Genomic DNA, 18,898 nt, shown 5'->3' on the forward strand with positions numbered 1-18,898 from the left:
CTGTTAAACTGTGTAAAATATTTAAATTTAGAAATAAAGTATTCCATGAGATTGAGAACAACTTTCAGTTATAAAACAACAATATGAATTTTTGCGTAACTTTTTATAAATGGTAATTGGATAAACAAACCATAATTTTAGCATCCTTTTGGATGGCCTAACAATTACAGTTTATTAGGTTTTTAACATATAAGAAAACTCATATTTTGCTGAACAGTTGCAATTATTATGATTATATTTATGATGAGTAACACAGTTCAGGCAATTTTGTCTTAAATATTACTTTTTTCATTTCACTTATTTTATAATTACATATACAATGAAATAAAATGAAAGAAATGGTGGGGAAAAAATGGAATGTTTGAAAATGTGAACTGCCGGGGAGGTTGGAGGTCTCCCTTTCCGGTGACAGGTCGTTAAACCTGCTCACTGTCAAGATGGCTTAAATGTTTCTTCTTCCCTATCCTGCAGTAACAGGATTTAATTGTTCGGATCGAATGGAAGAGGGAGGAGTGCTGTCGGTAAGGTGACAGGCGATATACGAGTAAAGAGGACACCAATTTAACAAGGAAACAACAATTTATTAGCTATTTACATAGACGGTACAATAACATTTATCGAGGGGAAATGCTGAGTCCCTAAAACGCGAAGGGCCGAGAAAGAGTTCACAAAAATTTGTTCCATACCTCTTTATGTCTTTAAATATTCTTGAGGAAAAAGGTTATGATATCCAATGGGTTTCGAACTGGTAGGATAAGGATGATAATTTCGCAGGACACAATATATCGATAGGACACAGTATATCAATAGGACACAATATTCAAGGAAAATTGTAGTTGGCGGCTGATGAACGACTCCCCCGAGAGGGGGAAGCAAGTGGCTTTTATAGTTTTGTTGTGGGAGAGTGGTCATGTGACCAATTGTTGTGAGGTAAAAGGTACTCGGATGGGATGGGTCAAAGTTGTCCCTGGGCCCATGCTAACTATCAACTTTAGAGTTGGAATGTGGGATTATTTTTGAAATGGACGGATGTTTACTTTGAACGAAAGGGGAGATTGGAATTTTTTCCTTTTTTTAAGTTAGGTTTTAGTTTAGAATTTAAAGGAAAATTTAATTGGGGGTTTAGAAAAATGCGGGATATTAATCGGAAAATTCGGTAAAATTCCGGATTTCACAAAAATATGTTTTTTAAACATTTAAATTACTAAATTATAAATTACTAGTTAGATAGCATATTTTAATTGACAATTTGAGAGGTATGGGATATATGTCAGAAATTACAACAATATCATTTATACAACATTATGCTCCTATACATATTGAATTTATAGTGTCAATTTCTATAGTTGTAATGATTAAATACTTTTTAAAATTTAGTTCAAATATCTACAAGATTTTTAATCTACATTTTGAATTTTGTTTATGTATTAGAACAAAATTTAATTTCTTTGTTAGGATGAAGTTTGAAAACTTGAATTTGATTAAAGTTTGAAAACTTAATATATTTGATGTAGATTATATCTACATCAAATATATTACACTTTTATTTTATATGAATACTACTATTAATTTTTAACATTGGAAATTTAAAAATTATTTGGTTTTGTTGTGTAAACTATTCTTATTCTATGTTGTGCTGTTTAAGTATAATTTCTCTTATTAGATAATTCTGTATTAAATAAAATGAATAAGCATTCATTTTATTTAATACAGACATAAGTAATTTAAGCAACAGAAATTATTTTGAGCAATGTTTAGCCCATTTTTGACTTCTTACAATACAAATTCTCCAAAAACAAAATACAAATAAAAATATCTGATGAAGCTCTTAATTTAATATTACATAAATAGAAATTAAAAATTTTAAAACTAAAAGTTACATATTGCAGACATCATATTTATTCTACACTAGCATTCCCTGTCGCGGCCTCACCTGCTCTTACATACATATAGAACTTTGAAAATTTGAACTAATTGTTCATTAATTATTTGTGGATAATCCACATTGTATGTGAAAACCCATTGTAATTTTGAAACTCCAAATAACATTATTATTATCTTGCCTCGCAGCTGTTGGCATTATTTATCAATCAGTCTCAAAAATATTCATTTGAGATAAATTCAATAACTATTTCGAATATTTTGTATGATTTCCTGCAGAAATTAATGTGTAACAATTCAAAAACCCACCATAGGTACACATACTGCCATCTAGAGTGATGACGTTACTTTTTTAATTTCTCGAAGATTTTGCTAATTAACTAATTATAATTTAATGTCAGTTCTTCAAATATAATAGTAAACTTCAATAATAGACTTTTCTTATAGACAGAAAGTATTAATTCGTTGCCATCTAGTAAAGAGAGAGAGAAATACAGACAAAAATCCATTGCAGTTTTATTTAACTAATAAAAAATCTGTGGGTTTCATTAGTGGTAAACATTCCAGGGATCATAAAGGTGCTACAGTTAAAATTTGGTAACGATTGGTTCAGTAGTTTTCACCATTAGTGGTCACAAACAAAAAATACGTTGTCTCTTTATATAGTAGTATACATACATACATACATACATACATACATACATACATACATACATCATATTTATTCTGATAAACAGCATGCTGTCTATACTTTTTTAGCTTGCAACTATGCTATTTATTAGAGCATGATTATAATTATTTTTATTTTTTGATTATTGGATGTAATTGTTATTTGAGTGTGACTATTTTAATTAAATAAATTCAGTAACTTTTTCAATTTACTTTTGTTTAGCCAACACTTAATCCATTCCCACTTTATTTCAACATGGGTAAAAGTGACAATATCAAATAGATTGTAAGTTTTCAATTTAAAATAAGCTTTTATCTTCTTCCAATAAACAGAATGCTAACTATTAGAGGTTGCTGTTTATTAGAATAAACACAGTAATTTAATATTAAATAAACAGATGATTCAATTAAAGAAAATTTAAAAAGAAAAGAATAAAAAAAATGATTGATACGCAGAGATAGTTTATATTAAAACAAATTTTTGATAAAGATTTCAAAAAATACAAATACTGAAATGTGAATATTAAGCAAAATTAGTCAGCTGTAATCAATATTAAGAAAAATTTTCTGGAAACAAAATTTATTTTATTAATTTCATTTTTAAACTGTGCACTTACAATTAAAGAACAGAATTTTAAATTTATTGAAATTATAGAATTCTGATCATATTTATTTATATATTTTATTAGAAAACAAAATAGAAACCAATTTGTATATGCTTTCTTCCTCTTGTTTAAATAAATTTGTAGATAAAATTATCTAGGAATGTTAAATGTTCAGCTACAGAATAACCATACAGTTTAGCTTTAATGTTGGACGAGTACTAAATAAATGTCATATGTCTAAATTACTATTTTTTGCTGTTCTATTTAGAGAAACTGTAATTAATTAATATTATTTCTGCAATTATTATTGCATTAAATTCTTATACATCCAATTGTATAAGTAAAATGGAAAAGCTTTGTTATTTTGTTAAATTTTAGTGTAAATAAAATTATTACTATTAGTTCAGGGATAAAACTGAATTTATTTAATTAGAGTTGTCAACATTCTTTTAAAAGCTGGAGCTGATCCAAATCTTGGTGATGAATTTACTAATGTTTATCAAGTTGCAAAAGAGAAAAATCTACATTCCTTAGAAGGTAATAAATTTTTAATTAAATTTGTTTTCTTCTTTCTAAAATATATTATATATATGGTGGGTGCAAATATAGGTATACAGTTGAGAATCTGAGAAATACAAATGTTTGGTGTTCATTATGATTATTTTTATTATCTTTTATTAGTTCATATTCCTTATTTGTGATTTAATTTGTACATAAAAATAAATGTTTTTCTTTCTATTTTCTCCCTGTATGTTTTTTTCCATAGTAACAACTGTGTACCTACTTTTGCATCTCCCTGTATATCAAGGCCTGCTCTGGAAAATTTTTTTAAAATTGCCAACCATTTCACTAATTTTTAATTTTTTCACCACTTCAAATAATTTACTGCCACCAGTTTTACTTACTTATTAATGCAAGCGCTGGTAGCCTTATCAGTTTGGATTCTGGAAAGCAAAAAGCAAGATGTGAATCTGTCACTTAAAAATAGGAATCATTTTTGAATAATTTTTTCATGAATAATTCCAAATAATGATCACAATGCTTAAACAGTATTTCACATGTTCTGTCATATTAAAATTTTTTTTCTTTAGCTGAAATGCCTTATGATTCAATTTCATCCTGGATGTCAAAATAAGTGGACTAGGATTTTTATCAACACTTTAATAAAAATATTGTCAAGTGATAGTTTTGGCACTATGTAGCAAGACTCTTTATATATATATTTTTTCTATAATATCAAATAAAATGAAGTTTTAATTATTTTACTTTGGACTCTGTTTTTTCTTGCCAACAACTTTTACATTGAATACTTGTTGCATATGTTCTTTTTGCATTTATAACTGATTTGTTTCAGCAGTATTCCTTTCTTGGAAGGACATATGAGACATCTTTTTTGGGGAATTTCTCCTTTATTTGAAATACTTCCCTTAGCACTTAGCAAGAATGCATCAATTGCAGAAAGTGTTGGTTTTTAATTGTCACCTTACTACTAATTTTGATATGTGGCATCACTAGCTCCTCTCCAACCTCTTTTAGAAATAGATGATGGATATTATGTTTACCCACATTTGATTGAGGAAACTTTTTTCATATTTTATATGCTTCTACACAGTGTACTTTCAGAAGGTTCATAAACATTATAAATGGACCTCTCCATTGGATTTTTGTTTGCATATGTTTGGACATTGTTTGCACATAAACCAAAAAATTTTATTATCTAATTAATTAAATTATATATTTATAAGTTTTTCATTCGTTATTAAAAATTAATTTTTTTAAATGATGAAAATGGAAACATAATAAGTTAATAAACATTAATAGTGAGAATTTTTTTTATTTTAGTGCTTGTTGCTCGTGAAGATGAATTTAGTGACCGTCTTAACAATCGTGCGACATTTAGAAACTGTACAGCTTTGCATTATGCTGTATTAGCAGATGATATAAGAACTGTTCATTACCTTTTAGAACATGGTATGTTACATATTAAATTAATTTATATTTAAAGAAAATATTTAAAATTTCTATATACTGTTAAAACTATATTATGATTTGTAAACTAAATACATAAGTATACATATCAGAAAAATATAACAATATGCATTAGAAAAAGTTTTTGAATTTGAGAGAAAATATTCTCTATTTTTATCAGTTTTATTATGTTTGTTAACTATTTTATACATGCGTATTTTGTAATTTAATTTTGTAAAATAAGATGGATGATTAAACATTGGCATGCATTTAAATTGATTTAGTAATTGTAAAAAAAAAAAAGGGAACAATATATATATGCATGTTTTTCATAATGAGAAGCAGTCTCTTTCATGTATATTTACCATATTTACATCATTAATTGCGAGATTTTGTTAACTTCTTTAGGTTAAACTTATGCTGTAACCAGAATTCGTAAGTTGCAAGGTCCAAAATATTAAAGACTTTATTAAACTATAAATGCCAGTACTGACTTTCTGACTACAAAACAGAAATTATAACTTCAAAAACAATAATTAGTATGAAATTCAAATATTTCATACTAATTATTATTTCATACTAATGTCAAATTCAGTATTTACAACAATAAAATTGATCATTAGTACACTTTAAAAAGTGTACTAATGATCAATTTGTCAAAGTGATCAAAAGTCTTTTTAAAGAGTGTCAATTTTAATAAACAATTTCAATTTTTTAAAGTCTCAAACAATTAATCTGATTAGGTAAAAGAACCTAGAATAAGAGAAACCCTAAATCACCACCAGTCAATCAATCACTTACAATTCAACAGCAATACACCGATAAGTATAAGTGAAGACAGGCTTGCAGTGCCAGTTTGATGATAGTCTTTTGTACATTGTTAATTTACATGTTGAGCATGCTTACGAAAAATGAATTCTTCTTAAATTATATTTATACTATCTGGTTACAACAATGTAGTAAAATATTAAATAATATTTTAGTCATATTTAAACCTAAATTAGTGTAATAATTCCATTCATTATTCAAATGTTGATATGAAATTATGCAAAGAATGATTGGTTAATAACTATTGAAAAGCTGTTGAAGTTTAACATAACTAAACACCCAAAACTCAAAATAACTAAATTTTTATTTATAGGTTATATTTTGTTACTTACATTATTTATTTTTTCTGAAACAAAAAGAAAAATAAATAATGTAGTAATGAGATATAACTATAAATAAAAATTTCTTTGTTGCTACCTCACAAAGTTAAGATATCTAAAATGAAAGGAAATTTAAAGAACTTTATGTAATCATTCAATGATTGCAGATAAATTGTAGGATCTAATAATTTCTTAAATTTTTATGGTATGAAATTAAATTTATGCTGTAACTAAGTTTTTCATAGCATTGAGTTTAGTGCATTTAACAATTTTTTTGACATTATCAAACTTTGAAATTTAAGTTAATACTCTTTTAACAATGGTTATAAAAAACTTGCGTTTATTGATGTAGCTGTATTCATATGAATTTTAACTCTATAATCCTTTATCATCAGGTGTAATATTCAAACAGCCAAATAGCCATTGGTTTAACAACATAGAATTTATTAATCAATTTTTTTTTCTACAATGTTATCAATGTATATAAATGCTTGTCAGAAAGCAGCAGGATAAGAAGTCTATGAACATATACTGTTTTGTTGCATAGAGGGCAATGTTACCAGATGTTTAAATAGGAAAAATCTTCCTGCCCTGTTTAAAAATTCTTCAATACACCCTTAATGAATCTTGGTTTTTCTCCATGTTGCAATTCAGCAGGTACAAGACATACTGAAAATATTTTCTACCTAATTACATTTACTGAAGAAATAACTAAGGACTCTAAGAGGGCCTATATATTTGTTTAGTAAGTGTAATTAGATAGTTAAGTATTTTATGCAATTATTTTCTCTATACAAGTATAGTCAGATATTATATTACTCATCATAATGTTATCAGTTTGATGCAAAAAGCACAGTTTTGTTTTGAAGCAACATTTAATCTGAAACTTGTAAATTTCATTTCTTTCTTCCTAGTTCTTTGGAAGAATTGCAGTAACCAAGAAACATATTTTGGATAACAAATCCTTGAATAAAAGTTTATAATGTTGAATCGAAAGTGTATTAAGATATACTGAAACTCTTGTTTTCAACACAAGGATATACAGTCTTTGCATGGTTACAATTGCATTGATATTTGATCTATTGAGTTGATTTTCTAAGACAGAAATCCCCTGAGCTTTTTGGCCATGAATATTTGAATAAGACCTTCGATTTCTATACCATTAAGCTCTAAGTTAACTTTTATAAATTTTTTAAATTCTTCTACATATTCCGAGGTTTTAAATGGAAAATTAAATATAATTAAATTCTTCTTAGTTCTATCGTTTATCATTTTATCAACTTCAAAATCCACCATACCTTTTAACTTGCTGTACGAGTCTGTTCTTTCTTCTAATAAACGTATTTTTTTACACATATCTTTTAACTCTTCCTTGAGCTTTAAATTTTCTTCGTTCATTTTGTTGATTTCAGCTTTCATGGAACGGATTTCGAAGTTCAAACTATCAAATTTGTCTTGGATTAATTCATAAACCGACTTGAGTGAGTATTCGGGTTCATTAGTCTTTGTTCGTAATTCTTTTTCCGGTTCGAAAAAGTCTTTTATTGTAGCATACCTCGAGATATCAGTAATATTCTTGGAATGTTCCTCAATTAGGTATTCCTCTCCTGACATTTCGCTTGTCTGTGTATTTTCTTCTATTTCTCTTGTTTGCTCTCTACGTGGTCTCCCTCGTCCCCTTTTTTGCATAACTGCTTGACTTGATATTGGAGGAGATCGAGGAAAAGGTCCGGGATTTAGCTCAATGCCAGCAATCATTAGTAACATAAAAATTATTATTCGAGTTAATGAAACATTTAAACAACTCTTTTCAGTTCTACACTTAATATTTTGCTGTAAAAATTCCATGTCTAATGTCGCCATAACAGCTCAGCAAAAAAAACACTTTTTGGCCATGAGGGAAAATCCAATGTCAAATACTTTCTAGATATATTTAAAAAAAAAAAAAAACAGTTTTGTATATATTAAAAATATATGTCTATGGACTTGTATTCTTCTGGAACTGATCTTTTCAACTGAAAGAATTAATTTTTAAATATAGTTTGTGTAAATTGAAATCTGAAAGATCTTATATAGTAAATCATATGAGTGTATGAAAACCTAAATTTTAAATTATTCAAAGTTATCTAAAAATATAATCATAACAATAATAATAGGATAATTTATATACATATTAAAAATTATTGTAGGTGCTGATCCTACCATTAGAAATGATAGTAATCATGAACCTGAACAATATTCCAGAAATTCAGAAATGAAGAAACTTTTAGAAAAATATAAGAAAGTGGTATGTTTTTAATTTTTTAAATGAGTTATTTGCTTTGTAAAAAATAAAATATAATTTTATTTAGAAAATAATAATATATTGATTTATCAATATACATTTACTTTGATTTTTAAATGTAATAAATAGAATGTGAACAACATTTTATTTTAAGCATTTAATTTTGAATTTATCAAAATATTGTGCTAAACATTGGGTATCATTTTTCACTTGTATGTACACAACTTTCACCTGGGAAACAGTCATCAGATATTCAGGTATCTGCAAATAACAATTTAAAACTGTATATTAGTACTTGTGTTGATTAAAAAATTAATTCCTAAGTAGTTCTATTAAATATATTTCATAGTGGCCGGATGGCTGAGTGGTCAAGGTGGCAGCCTACCACTCTGGGTGACCTGGGTTCGAATCCGAACGAGTCGAAAAATCCCCAGGAATTTTTCATGGGGTGGTCCGTTTGGATATGTCGGGCCCCGCCCCCACCACCCGGCAGCCCCATTGTGGGCCTGGCCATAATGGGCCTGCTATAAGAGGCCCTCTTAGTGCCCACAAGGCGGAAAGAGTAAAAAAAAATATATTTTATACATTTAATACTTAAGAAATATTTTAAGAACATTTAAATATATTTATAAAATTTATATAAGTATAAAAACTTTGAAAATGCCAGAATAATAGTACAGTAATACCCCGAACTTATGCAATAGGTGGGACCGAGCGATGACCGCGTAAGTCGAATTTGCGTAAGTCAGGGTATAATTTTGCAATTTATGTAAAATCCAAGTTGGATGTATGTAAGCTAATAAATGTTCTCGTTAATCTTATCTTGTCTTTTGATTCGTTCACAGTTACAAGAAATCATCACATATTGTCTCTCAAGTCTCTGTAGATATAACAAACACAGAAATAAATAACACAAAATAAATTGTACCTATGTGTCGATTCTGTGTGACACGTCCGAACATGTAAGCTGAACAATGGTGTGGGGGGAGTGAGTAATCAAGAGTTGTGTGGCGCTCAAACAAAAGACGAATCGACAAGATTTAAAAATCGCGTAACTCCGGGTTCGCGTAAGTTGGGGTAGCGTAAGTCAAGATATTACTGTATGTCAAGATATGCTATTATAGAATGTACAGTACAATTAGATATCTCTGACATCAAGTCTTGTTGGGTATTATGATTAAAGAAGATATTGAAAAATTCAGGTTGTGGTTATCTTTGGACGGCACAAGATTCAAACATAGTAAAGAAATATTTTCTGTTTATATTAAGGATATAATGTGAACAACCTATTTAAAATGATAGTCTGCATTGGAATGAAAGTAACATTATAAAGTGTACTGTTACTCTAAGAAACATCTTTATAGAATATTACTTGATTGTTGATTATTAAATAGAGCTGCAATTTGATCAATATTGTATTACATTATACAGCCAAAAACTTGTAAAACGTGTCCCAAAGAAATTGGCACATATTTTAAAAATAAATCAAAATTAATCTCTGGAGCATATGATTTGTCTTCATATTTAGTATATGTAAAAATATGTTATAAAAAAAAAGATTACACAGTAAAACTTGTCTGAAACAGAGCATTACAGTACTAATTAGAAATTTCCATTTTGGCAGGTTTCCATTTTATAGAAAGTTATGCTTTTATTAATGCAAAAAAAAGATAAGTTAAAAAACATGTTGAAATTCATATTTAGAATGTATTATTAGGTTTCAAAGACATGTTGAAAATACCAAAATGTGTTTTATGATTTAGAATTAAGCCAAAACATTCTGCTTTACTTTGGGATATGTTATGCAATTGGTATCAAAAAATCTTTTGGCTTCTCACTAGACTGATTTATTGATATTGATAGTATTTTGCGTAGAAAATAATTTTATTCTGAGATTTATTTTTGTTTAAATAGGTTCTGTTTTATACAGGTTTCATTTTAGATAAGTTTTATTTTACTTATAAACTTAATTGTTGGGGGAAAAAATTGGAAATTATGTTTGAAAACAAAAATATTAATGATGTTATATTTAAGCGAAGAATACAAAATTTTGAAAAATAACATAAATTAATAATATGTTTTAATAGGTTATGTTGACTTCTAATTTTAATTTTCTTTTGAATGGACAAAATTATCTGATACAATATTTGATAAATAAAAGAAGTAAATTAATAAAATTTTTAAAAGTTTGTTATTGATTTCAAATTATTGGCTGGGTATTGTAGAATACCATGCAAGTGATGCAATAACTATCATCAAATCTTTAAATTGTCTGTTTATTCTTTAAGAGTTTATTTGTTGCAATTTCTCATTTTTTTAATGCTCAATGTTTGTATGTTAATGCATGTGCATACATGTAGTATATAAAAATAGCTAAACAAAACATATTTAGTGATGCCATTTGCAAAATGATCTATGGTAGTATCATGAACACCTAAACTAAAATTATGATATAAATTCTTATTTAATTCTTTGTATTTTTATTTAGTTATAAATAAAAATACAAAGAATATATTTTATGTTATAAATATAGGAAAGTTTTCTCTCTCCCAAAAATGTTTGATTTCTTAAAATGAAGATATGATATAATTATGTGATACATTAAAGCTAAAGCTAAGAAGTCATTAAAATTAAGATTATTTTGAGAGAACATTATTTTCAAGTTTTTAAAATTTTAATTTTTAGTGGGAAGAGAAACAGAAAGAAAGGGAAGCTGAAGAAAGAAGAAAATTTCCTCTTGAAAAGAGAATTAAACAATTTATAGTTGGTCAAGAAGGTGCTATTACTACTGTTGCATCAGGTAAAATATTATGAGCATATTTTCATTTTTTGAATGAAGAATATTTATAATTTAAATCAAAAATAGATTTTATCTCCTATAATATATAGATTTTTTTTTACATATGAAACAAATATTCAATCATTCAATTAATCTTTATTATGTACAGTAAATAAAGGGTAAACATTACAAAGGATACTTATGGAGTAGTACAGAAAGTTAATAGTTTAACAAAATAATTATATTGTATATTTATATTCATATAATCATCATTTTAACCTTATAACACAATTTAATATTTGATATATATTTAACTTAGATATATGTATAAAGAAATTATAAATCTTTGTAACATTTGTAAATGTTTTTAACTTGTTCAAATTTGCTAGATAGTTTTGGAAATTACTTTCTGAGATTAAGGATATCTTGAACATTTGAAATACAAATAGATGTTAATGCTTGAAATTTCATAAAAATATGATATGTTGAATAGTCCTTGTTTGTACACCATTAGCAATTGTCCCTTATTATTTTAATATATGTTTGTTTAAATAAGTACAGTATTTATTTAGACAAATCTGGATTATTAGTCTTTTTATGGCAAGCCCTGTACTTATGTTCATTTATGGTGCTACAGACAGAATTTGAAGAGTTTGGTGATATGATGAATGGAATTTAGGGCTTCTTGATTCTTTAGTATTGAAAGAGAAAAGGCTGATATTATTGTATGGCCTCAACTTTCTAACAATACCAGCAATTATAATTCTCTTGTAAATTAATGCTTCTGCTATCCGCATAATCCTGTCGATTTCTTTAACTTTGTCTATAACGTTGTCACAATACAGAAAAGCCCTTTTAACTAAGGCACTATCTTTATATTATGGAAAAGTAATCGAGAAATTGGTAATTTCATAGAAAGAGTTAACAATAATGAAGATGGCCTCAACCTAAAGCTAGAGCAGAAAAGTTCCCTAATGATACATTTCCTAGATATTAATATCACCTTTAGAAAAGGGCGTGTATCCACTAGTGTGTTTACTAATCCAATGCATAGCCCACTCTATGTACCTGCACGGTCCAATGACCCATTTCATTATAAATTAGCAGCCTTTTGTGCCTTAGTTAAAAGGGCTTTTCTGTATTACAACAACATTATAGACCGAGTTAAAGAAATCGACAGGATTATGCGGATAGCAGAAGCATTAATTTACAAGAGAATTATAATTGCTGGTATTAGAAAATTTGAGGCGAGCGATACAAGAACTTCTAAACGATGTCCAAAGTTTAAATACACAAAGTTTACATTCAACAAAAGTATAGGAGGCGTCATGAAGGAGATTGTGGGCATTAAAAATTCAATGTTGATCTTGAAAAGAGTTCCGAGTCTATGCAAAATCCTAAGAAACGATAAAGGAGATGTTAATAAAGATGATAAAGCAGGAGTTTATAGGATCCCGTATGAGAACCAGCAGTTAGGGTTAAAAAAAGGATTACATAGGAGTTACAATGAGAAGTCTCAGGGTAAGGATCAGAGAGCATAAATATGATGTTAGGAAAGGATCTAACACTACGATATTGGCACAGATGGCTCAAGCCCAAGGATCCGTAGTTGGATGGGAGGAAGCGGAAATCATCAGACAAGTGCACTCTCCAACTTTAGTGAAAACTGCTGAGAAAATGAAAATATACAGGAACAAACTTGATGAAGGATGTATAAATGCCAGAGATGCAGAGGGTCTATCCTCGGCTTGGAAGTTTGCCATTAAAAAGCTTACAAGCAGCTTATAAACTGTAATATGATCCACATTAACCGAAACTTAGCAACTTTTATTTTTATGTTGTATTATTGTTTAAATATTGTGTTATGTTATTTATTTTTACATTTATATATTATTTACAATTTAATTCTTATTCTAAGTAGTTGATCCATTATTAGTATTTTTGATATTTTTGAATTTTGAATGTGATGTTCCATTTTAAGAGGTATTCCATATTCGTATGTTCTAACCTGAAGATTATCTATTGAATAGATCGAAAACGTTTGTTTTTAATAAACCCTCTCAGCAACGAATAAGTTACTTGATTATAAAAATATTAATTATTACTTTATAGGTACAAAAAAACTTGTAACTTTATTAACATTTTTTTGTTTAAAATTTATTTAAATTAGTTATCTCATGTAATTAAATTAATATGTTTATGAATTTTTGTTTGCTGAAATTATAAAGTATTCAGTGTATTTATACAATAATTATAAGTAAAGCTTAATTTTTAAATAAAAATATAGCAATTCGAAGAAAAGAAAATGGATGGTATGACGAGGAACATCCATTAGTGTTTCTATTCTTAGGATCATCTGGAATAGGTAAATATACATTTTGTAAAATAAAATTAGATTTGTATATATTCTTTATAAAAATGATAACATTTTTGATTTTAAAAGGGAAAACAGAACTAGCAAAACAAATAGCTAAATATAGTCATAAAGGAAAACAAGAGGTAATTAAAGTTTAATTTGATCATGAAATAAATTTAAATAAAAGCATTTTAAATTAAAATTAATTTTTATTGCAAAATTTAAAAATATTTCAGAATTTTATAAGACTTGATATGTCTGAATATCAAGAAAAACATGAGGTAAATATTTTAGTTAAAATGTAACATTCTTAATTACAGAGTTTATAAAGCTGATTCTGTAAATTGCATTTAATAAATTGAGAATTCAATTTGTATTATATGTATAATTTCAAAATCATATCATATGAAAATTTATTGTAAATAGTTTTGGAATCTGGATGAAATTCAAGTTAAATATTTTAATAAGAAATGAAATGTATCTAGATTGAATCATCAATTTAGCCAATAGTCGTTATTTAATGACAAATTATGTAATCATATCCAGTAAAAGAAAAGTAAATTATTAGATTTTTTTTCTTTTATTTGTGTTTTTTTCCTGTATATTTACACTTTTTTTAGTTAGACTAAACATACTAAGGCTGAAAATTGTTATAGATAATACAGTTTGATTTAACATTGAAACATTAAAAGTAAATTGTATATTAAAACGATTTTTAGAATTTAGTTTTCTTTAGTTTTGAAAGGATTATAATTTATGCTGTTTTTAAAGTTTATTAATTTTGAAAAGGACCCATTTTTATTGAAGAATTTGATAAACTATATAGCTAGTAGAATAAAGATATAAATCTAGCAACAGATTGGACAAATAGTTAGTGTAAGGGTAAATCAATAGCTGATTTATGTTTATTAACAATATAGGTAAATTCTGATGTGTGGTCAGATTGAATTTGATCATTCAGTATTTATATATATTTATGTAGGCATCTGCAGAGGGGGAAATGGTGCACTTGCTTCTTGGGATCAAGTAAAAACTTCCACAAATTATAATTTTCTATGGCTACATAAATATAACACACATTTATATGTAGCTGAAAAATGTTGATATATTTAATTTTTGGATTTTAAAAACTTTTACATTAAAAAATAACACATATTAAAGATTAAATACAAATTAAATTTGCAGTCTTCTTACATCCTTTCCAACTTCAGGAACACAATTAACACTAGCAGAACCTATTATTTCTTTGAGCTTTTTCTCTGCCTACAATTATATAAATTGATTAAAAGTTCTTTTTGATCCAGATTCTTGTAAAAAGTTTTCTTTTAAAACTTTTAATATTTATAAAAATCCATTCTAAAAGGACTTTTAATCTGTTTACAGTTTAATGCTTAAACAATCAAACCTTAGTTCAAAACTTTGTTTGAAAACCCATATTTTCCCTAGTTTCTGTATAATAATTAAAATTCTGAACAAGCTGCTCAGTAAGAGCTGGCCACAGATTAGAGAGAGACAGACAGTCAACTCCCTATACTTCCTATGTTAAATAAAGTTGATGGCCTGACCAATTAACAACAGGACTACTGATTCAGAAGTTAGTGGCTCCAAGATCGCCTCTCATTATTAGACATCAATACATGAATCATTGATGACATTGCTATTTAAATAACATTTCAGTGTGCATGTGGGAAATAAGTTATTTCCATTGTTTGGTACTATACACGCCACAGTTGAATTTAAATCAAATTAATTAATAAAAACTGCATTAATTGATATTCACATAATATAAATAGCATCTAAGAATTGTGTTTAAATATGTTTAAGTTAAATTTAATAACAAAAGTTCATTAGTGTAATATTACATATTTTAATTTTAATATTTATTAACCCTGGGTAGCCATTTAGTTAAATTTAAAAATAATAATTAAAACTCTAGCCTTTACAGTGAAACTAAAAATTATACATAAAATCAAAATTGATTGATTTAAATTGAAGTCAAATCAATTGAAACATAATATTTTGGAAAGTGTGGATAAAGCACTTGTCTGTCTTGATTGGTTTGGTTATAAGTTTATTTCATGCTGGCAGTCAGAGTTGAGTCTCTATTTATAGCACGTCTTTTAAGTGTTAGTTTCTGTTTCTGTTGGCAGTGATGAAAGATTTTGCTTTTTATACATAAATATATTACATATAATATTACATTGCATTTGTAGGCATTTTGATGCATGAAATACTGCTAAAAAGGTAAAAAGAAAAGGCTTATTTTGGGGATCAGGAATGGATTAATCTATTTTATATTGTTTATGGGAAAATTTGTTTCAGTTTTAGAACAACTTTTAGGAATGAAGTATGTTCAAAAACCAACATTTGACTGTACTAGAAGATTAATTTGATTGTATATCATAAGAAAAAAGCGTAAAAATCATTTTTGAATCAAACAGTACTGTAAATAAGGTAGTTGTCATGTTTTATAAAATTTAACTGTCGGAAGTTTTAAGAATGAACATAATTGCTTGCTTATATTTCATCTGTATCATTATTATTATTTTTTTTCACTTCAGTTAGATAGGAAAAATCTATTCTATTACATCTGATAGTTTTATTTATAATTTTAAAACTTTACATGTAATCTTTATCTTAACTCATCACTTTGTAATAATTTTACATCTCTTTTCAAAGTACTGTTCATTGACCTTTTAGGAACAAATGTTTACTTCTAAGCATTTTAATGTTTGCAAATACAGTACTATGATAAGCTTTATAAACTTATTTAATAATGAGAGTACTAAAATACCAGAACCCATAGTAATGTTTACAGAAATTTTATACTTCATTCTTATTTCATATTATTTTAAAAACTTTACAGGTTGCAAAATTAATTGGATCTCCTCCGGGTTATATTGGCCATGATGAAGGTGGGCAATTAACTAAAAAATTGAAGAAATGTCCTGATGCTGTTGTTCTTTTTGATGAAGTAGATAAGGCACATCCAGATGTTCTTACAGTATTGTTACAATTATTTGACGAAGTGAGTATTTAAAATTTATTTCTATTTATTAATTTATTAGTGTTATATTTGATGAATTAATGTGTTGATAATATGTTAAATAGGGACGTTTAACAGATGGGAAAGGAAATACAATAGAATGTAAAAATGCATTGTTTATTATGACATCTAATTTAGCAAGTAATGAAATAGCTAATTATGCCATTCAACTTCGTGAGGAGGCCGAACGCATTACAAGAGAGAGATATAGTGGAAAACTAGGTAAAATCTCTAAACTTCAGGGCTTGGAGTGGAATTAGTAAAATAGTTAGTTTTTATTAACTTATAAAAAGCCCTACTTTTTACAGATTTGGTTGCTATAGTTTGTTTTTGTTAACATTTCTGGAATCTTTTTATACTGGAAAATGTATATTAATATGTAATATGATTAGTCCATTGCTTTCAAATTTCAGCCATTATTTGATGCAAATTATAATGTTTTATCATTTGTCAGAAACAAAATTGAGATTTTACAGTTTGATTATATATAAATACGGTTATGTCCAAGCAGTTGGCCTGTATGAACCTCATCAATTATCTGTGACACTCCTTGTTTTAAAGGTGAATTTTGCATGAGTCCTGATAGAGAGTGGCTCCAAATGAATATACTGGAATCTGTAAATACATTTATTTAGTACAAATGAGGAAATACATTAATTTCCCATTTGTGTAAAAGAGAGAATATTTGGTTTGATAAATATTAACTGTGTAATGACAATAGTCAAAGGTCTGAAGGAGAGTTGTCTGAGTCTTTCTGTCCAATGGCAAAAAGATAATTATGCAAATGGCAACTAAGAACCTAGTTTTATGGTTAGCAGTGACAGCAGACCCAATATTTGGGAAGATGTTTTTTCTCATCCTCTGGCAACTCTCTTCTTGATTCTTGCTAATGATATGTGTAATCAGCACATATCATCAAAATGTCGACAAGTTGTTTTGCACAGAATTGTTCCTTCTTATGACAGATGTTTCCAGTAGAGTTCTTTTAAGAGTTTTGGTTTGTTTAATAAAATTTAAAGACAAAAACAAATTATATAAACAGGTAAATACTTTGTACTCCACTAAAACATTTTTTAAAATTTTGTGGATTATGATAATTTTACAAATTATCTGATAGTAATCTTGCAAGATGATTACCATATTCTGTGTTGCAAAAGTAGTTTTGATTAGAGATACATCTTAAAAGTACTAATCTAAATTAATATCATATAACAAAATTACAAATCTCAGATAACTAAATTTTTTTCAGTTGTGTCTAATATGTTCTTCATCACAAGTTTTCTTGCTTCTTATGAATTGTTACACAGACAAAAATTTAGCACATTTTAGTTTCCTTAACTAGGTTTCTGCATCAAATATAGTGCTGATTAACTTTCAGCCTTTCCCATACATTAAAATGATATCATAAAAATCAAAGTTTGAAGAAAAAAAATTGTACAAAAAGTAGATTAAATAGCAAAGAGTGATTTAAATTGGAAAATGAAAGATGTCAACAAAACTCCAGTAATTGTTTATTGATATCATAACATTATAATTTTTTTTAAATTTGTAACACTAATAATGAATGTGTGTTTGAATAATTTATCCAGAAGATGCATGTAAAAATTCAGCTGCTTATTTAAACACAGTAAGACCTTATTTAGCTTCCTCAATTAATGTTAATTCAATATAAAGCAGTCTGCTCAAAGCCTAAAAAAACCCAAAATTTATGCTGATTAAAATTATTGTGGCATTTCATGATTCGTATATTCCCAAACACGAATTAATCAACAAAAGGTGGCAATTTGTCATAGTGCTGTACTTCCCCGAAAATCTATGTTTTTGTACATTGTGTTCATTAGCAGTGAAACAGTGTCCACATTACCAATACGATTTGCGTTGCATATAATGTTAATTTATGTGCGAATTATCTAGATTTTGAAAGGAGTGCAAAAGCAAGATGAGGTGTTTTGGATGCAATCTCATGCTACCGAAATTCCCTTGACAAGAGAAAAAGAAAGAAACAAATGACACTAGACGACTTCATTGCAAAAAATCAAGAATTTCAGAAGAGTCAGGACCTTTATCAAAAAAATGAACTTTATTTCTGTGTGCATATGTTTGTGTTATGTAACATATATTATTATGCAAATTAATATAAAAATAACTTAAAATTAAAGTAA

At 27.2% G+C, this 18,898-nt stretch overlaps 1 protein-coding gene across 1 annotated transcript in view; it reads left to right on the plus strand.

Annotated features, from left to right (window-relative positions):
- LOC111622600 (caseinolytic peptidase B protein homolog) overlaps window positions 1–18,898 on the plus strand; it is a 31,446-nt gene that overhangs the window by 9,437 nt on the left and 3,111 nt on the right. The window contains exons 4-12 of the mRNA XM_023365011.1: window positions 3,589–3,692; window positions 4,998–5,126; window positions 8,461–8,558; window positions 11,241–11,355; window positions 13,622–13,699; window positions 13,778–13,833; window positions 13,927–13,971; window positions 16,557–16,718; window positions 16,802–16,958. Of these exons, the coding sequence (XP_023220779.1) occupies window positions 3,589–3,692; window positions 4,998–5,126; window positions 8,461–8,558; window positions 11,241–11,355; window positions 13,622–13,699; window positions 13,778–13,833; window positions 13,927–13,971; window positions 16,557–16,718; window positions 16,802–16,958 (944 nt within the window). The remainder of the gene's footprint in view (window positions 1–3,588; window positions 3,693–4,997; window positions 5,127–8,460; window positions 8,559–11,240; window positions 11,356–13,621; window positions 13,700–13,777; window positions 13,834–13,926; window positions 13,972–16,556; window positions 16,719–16,801; window positions 16,959–18,898) is intronic.

The sequence above is a fragment of the Centruroides sculpturatus genome, unplaced genomic scaffold, assembly GCF_000671375.1.
Source record: "Centruroides sculpturatus isolate CEXI.00-Female unplaced genomic scaffold, Cexi_2.0 scaffold106, whole genome shotgun sequence".
Classification (NCBI taxonomy): Eukaryota; Metazoa; Arthropoda; class Arachnida; order Scorpiones; family Buthidae; genus Centruroides; species Centruroides sculpturatus.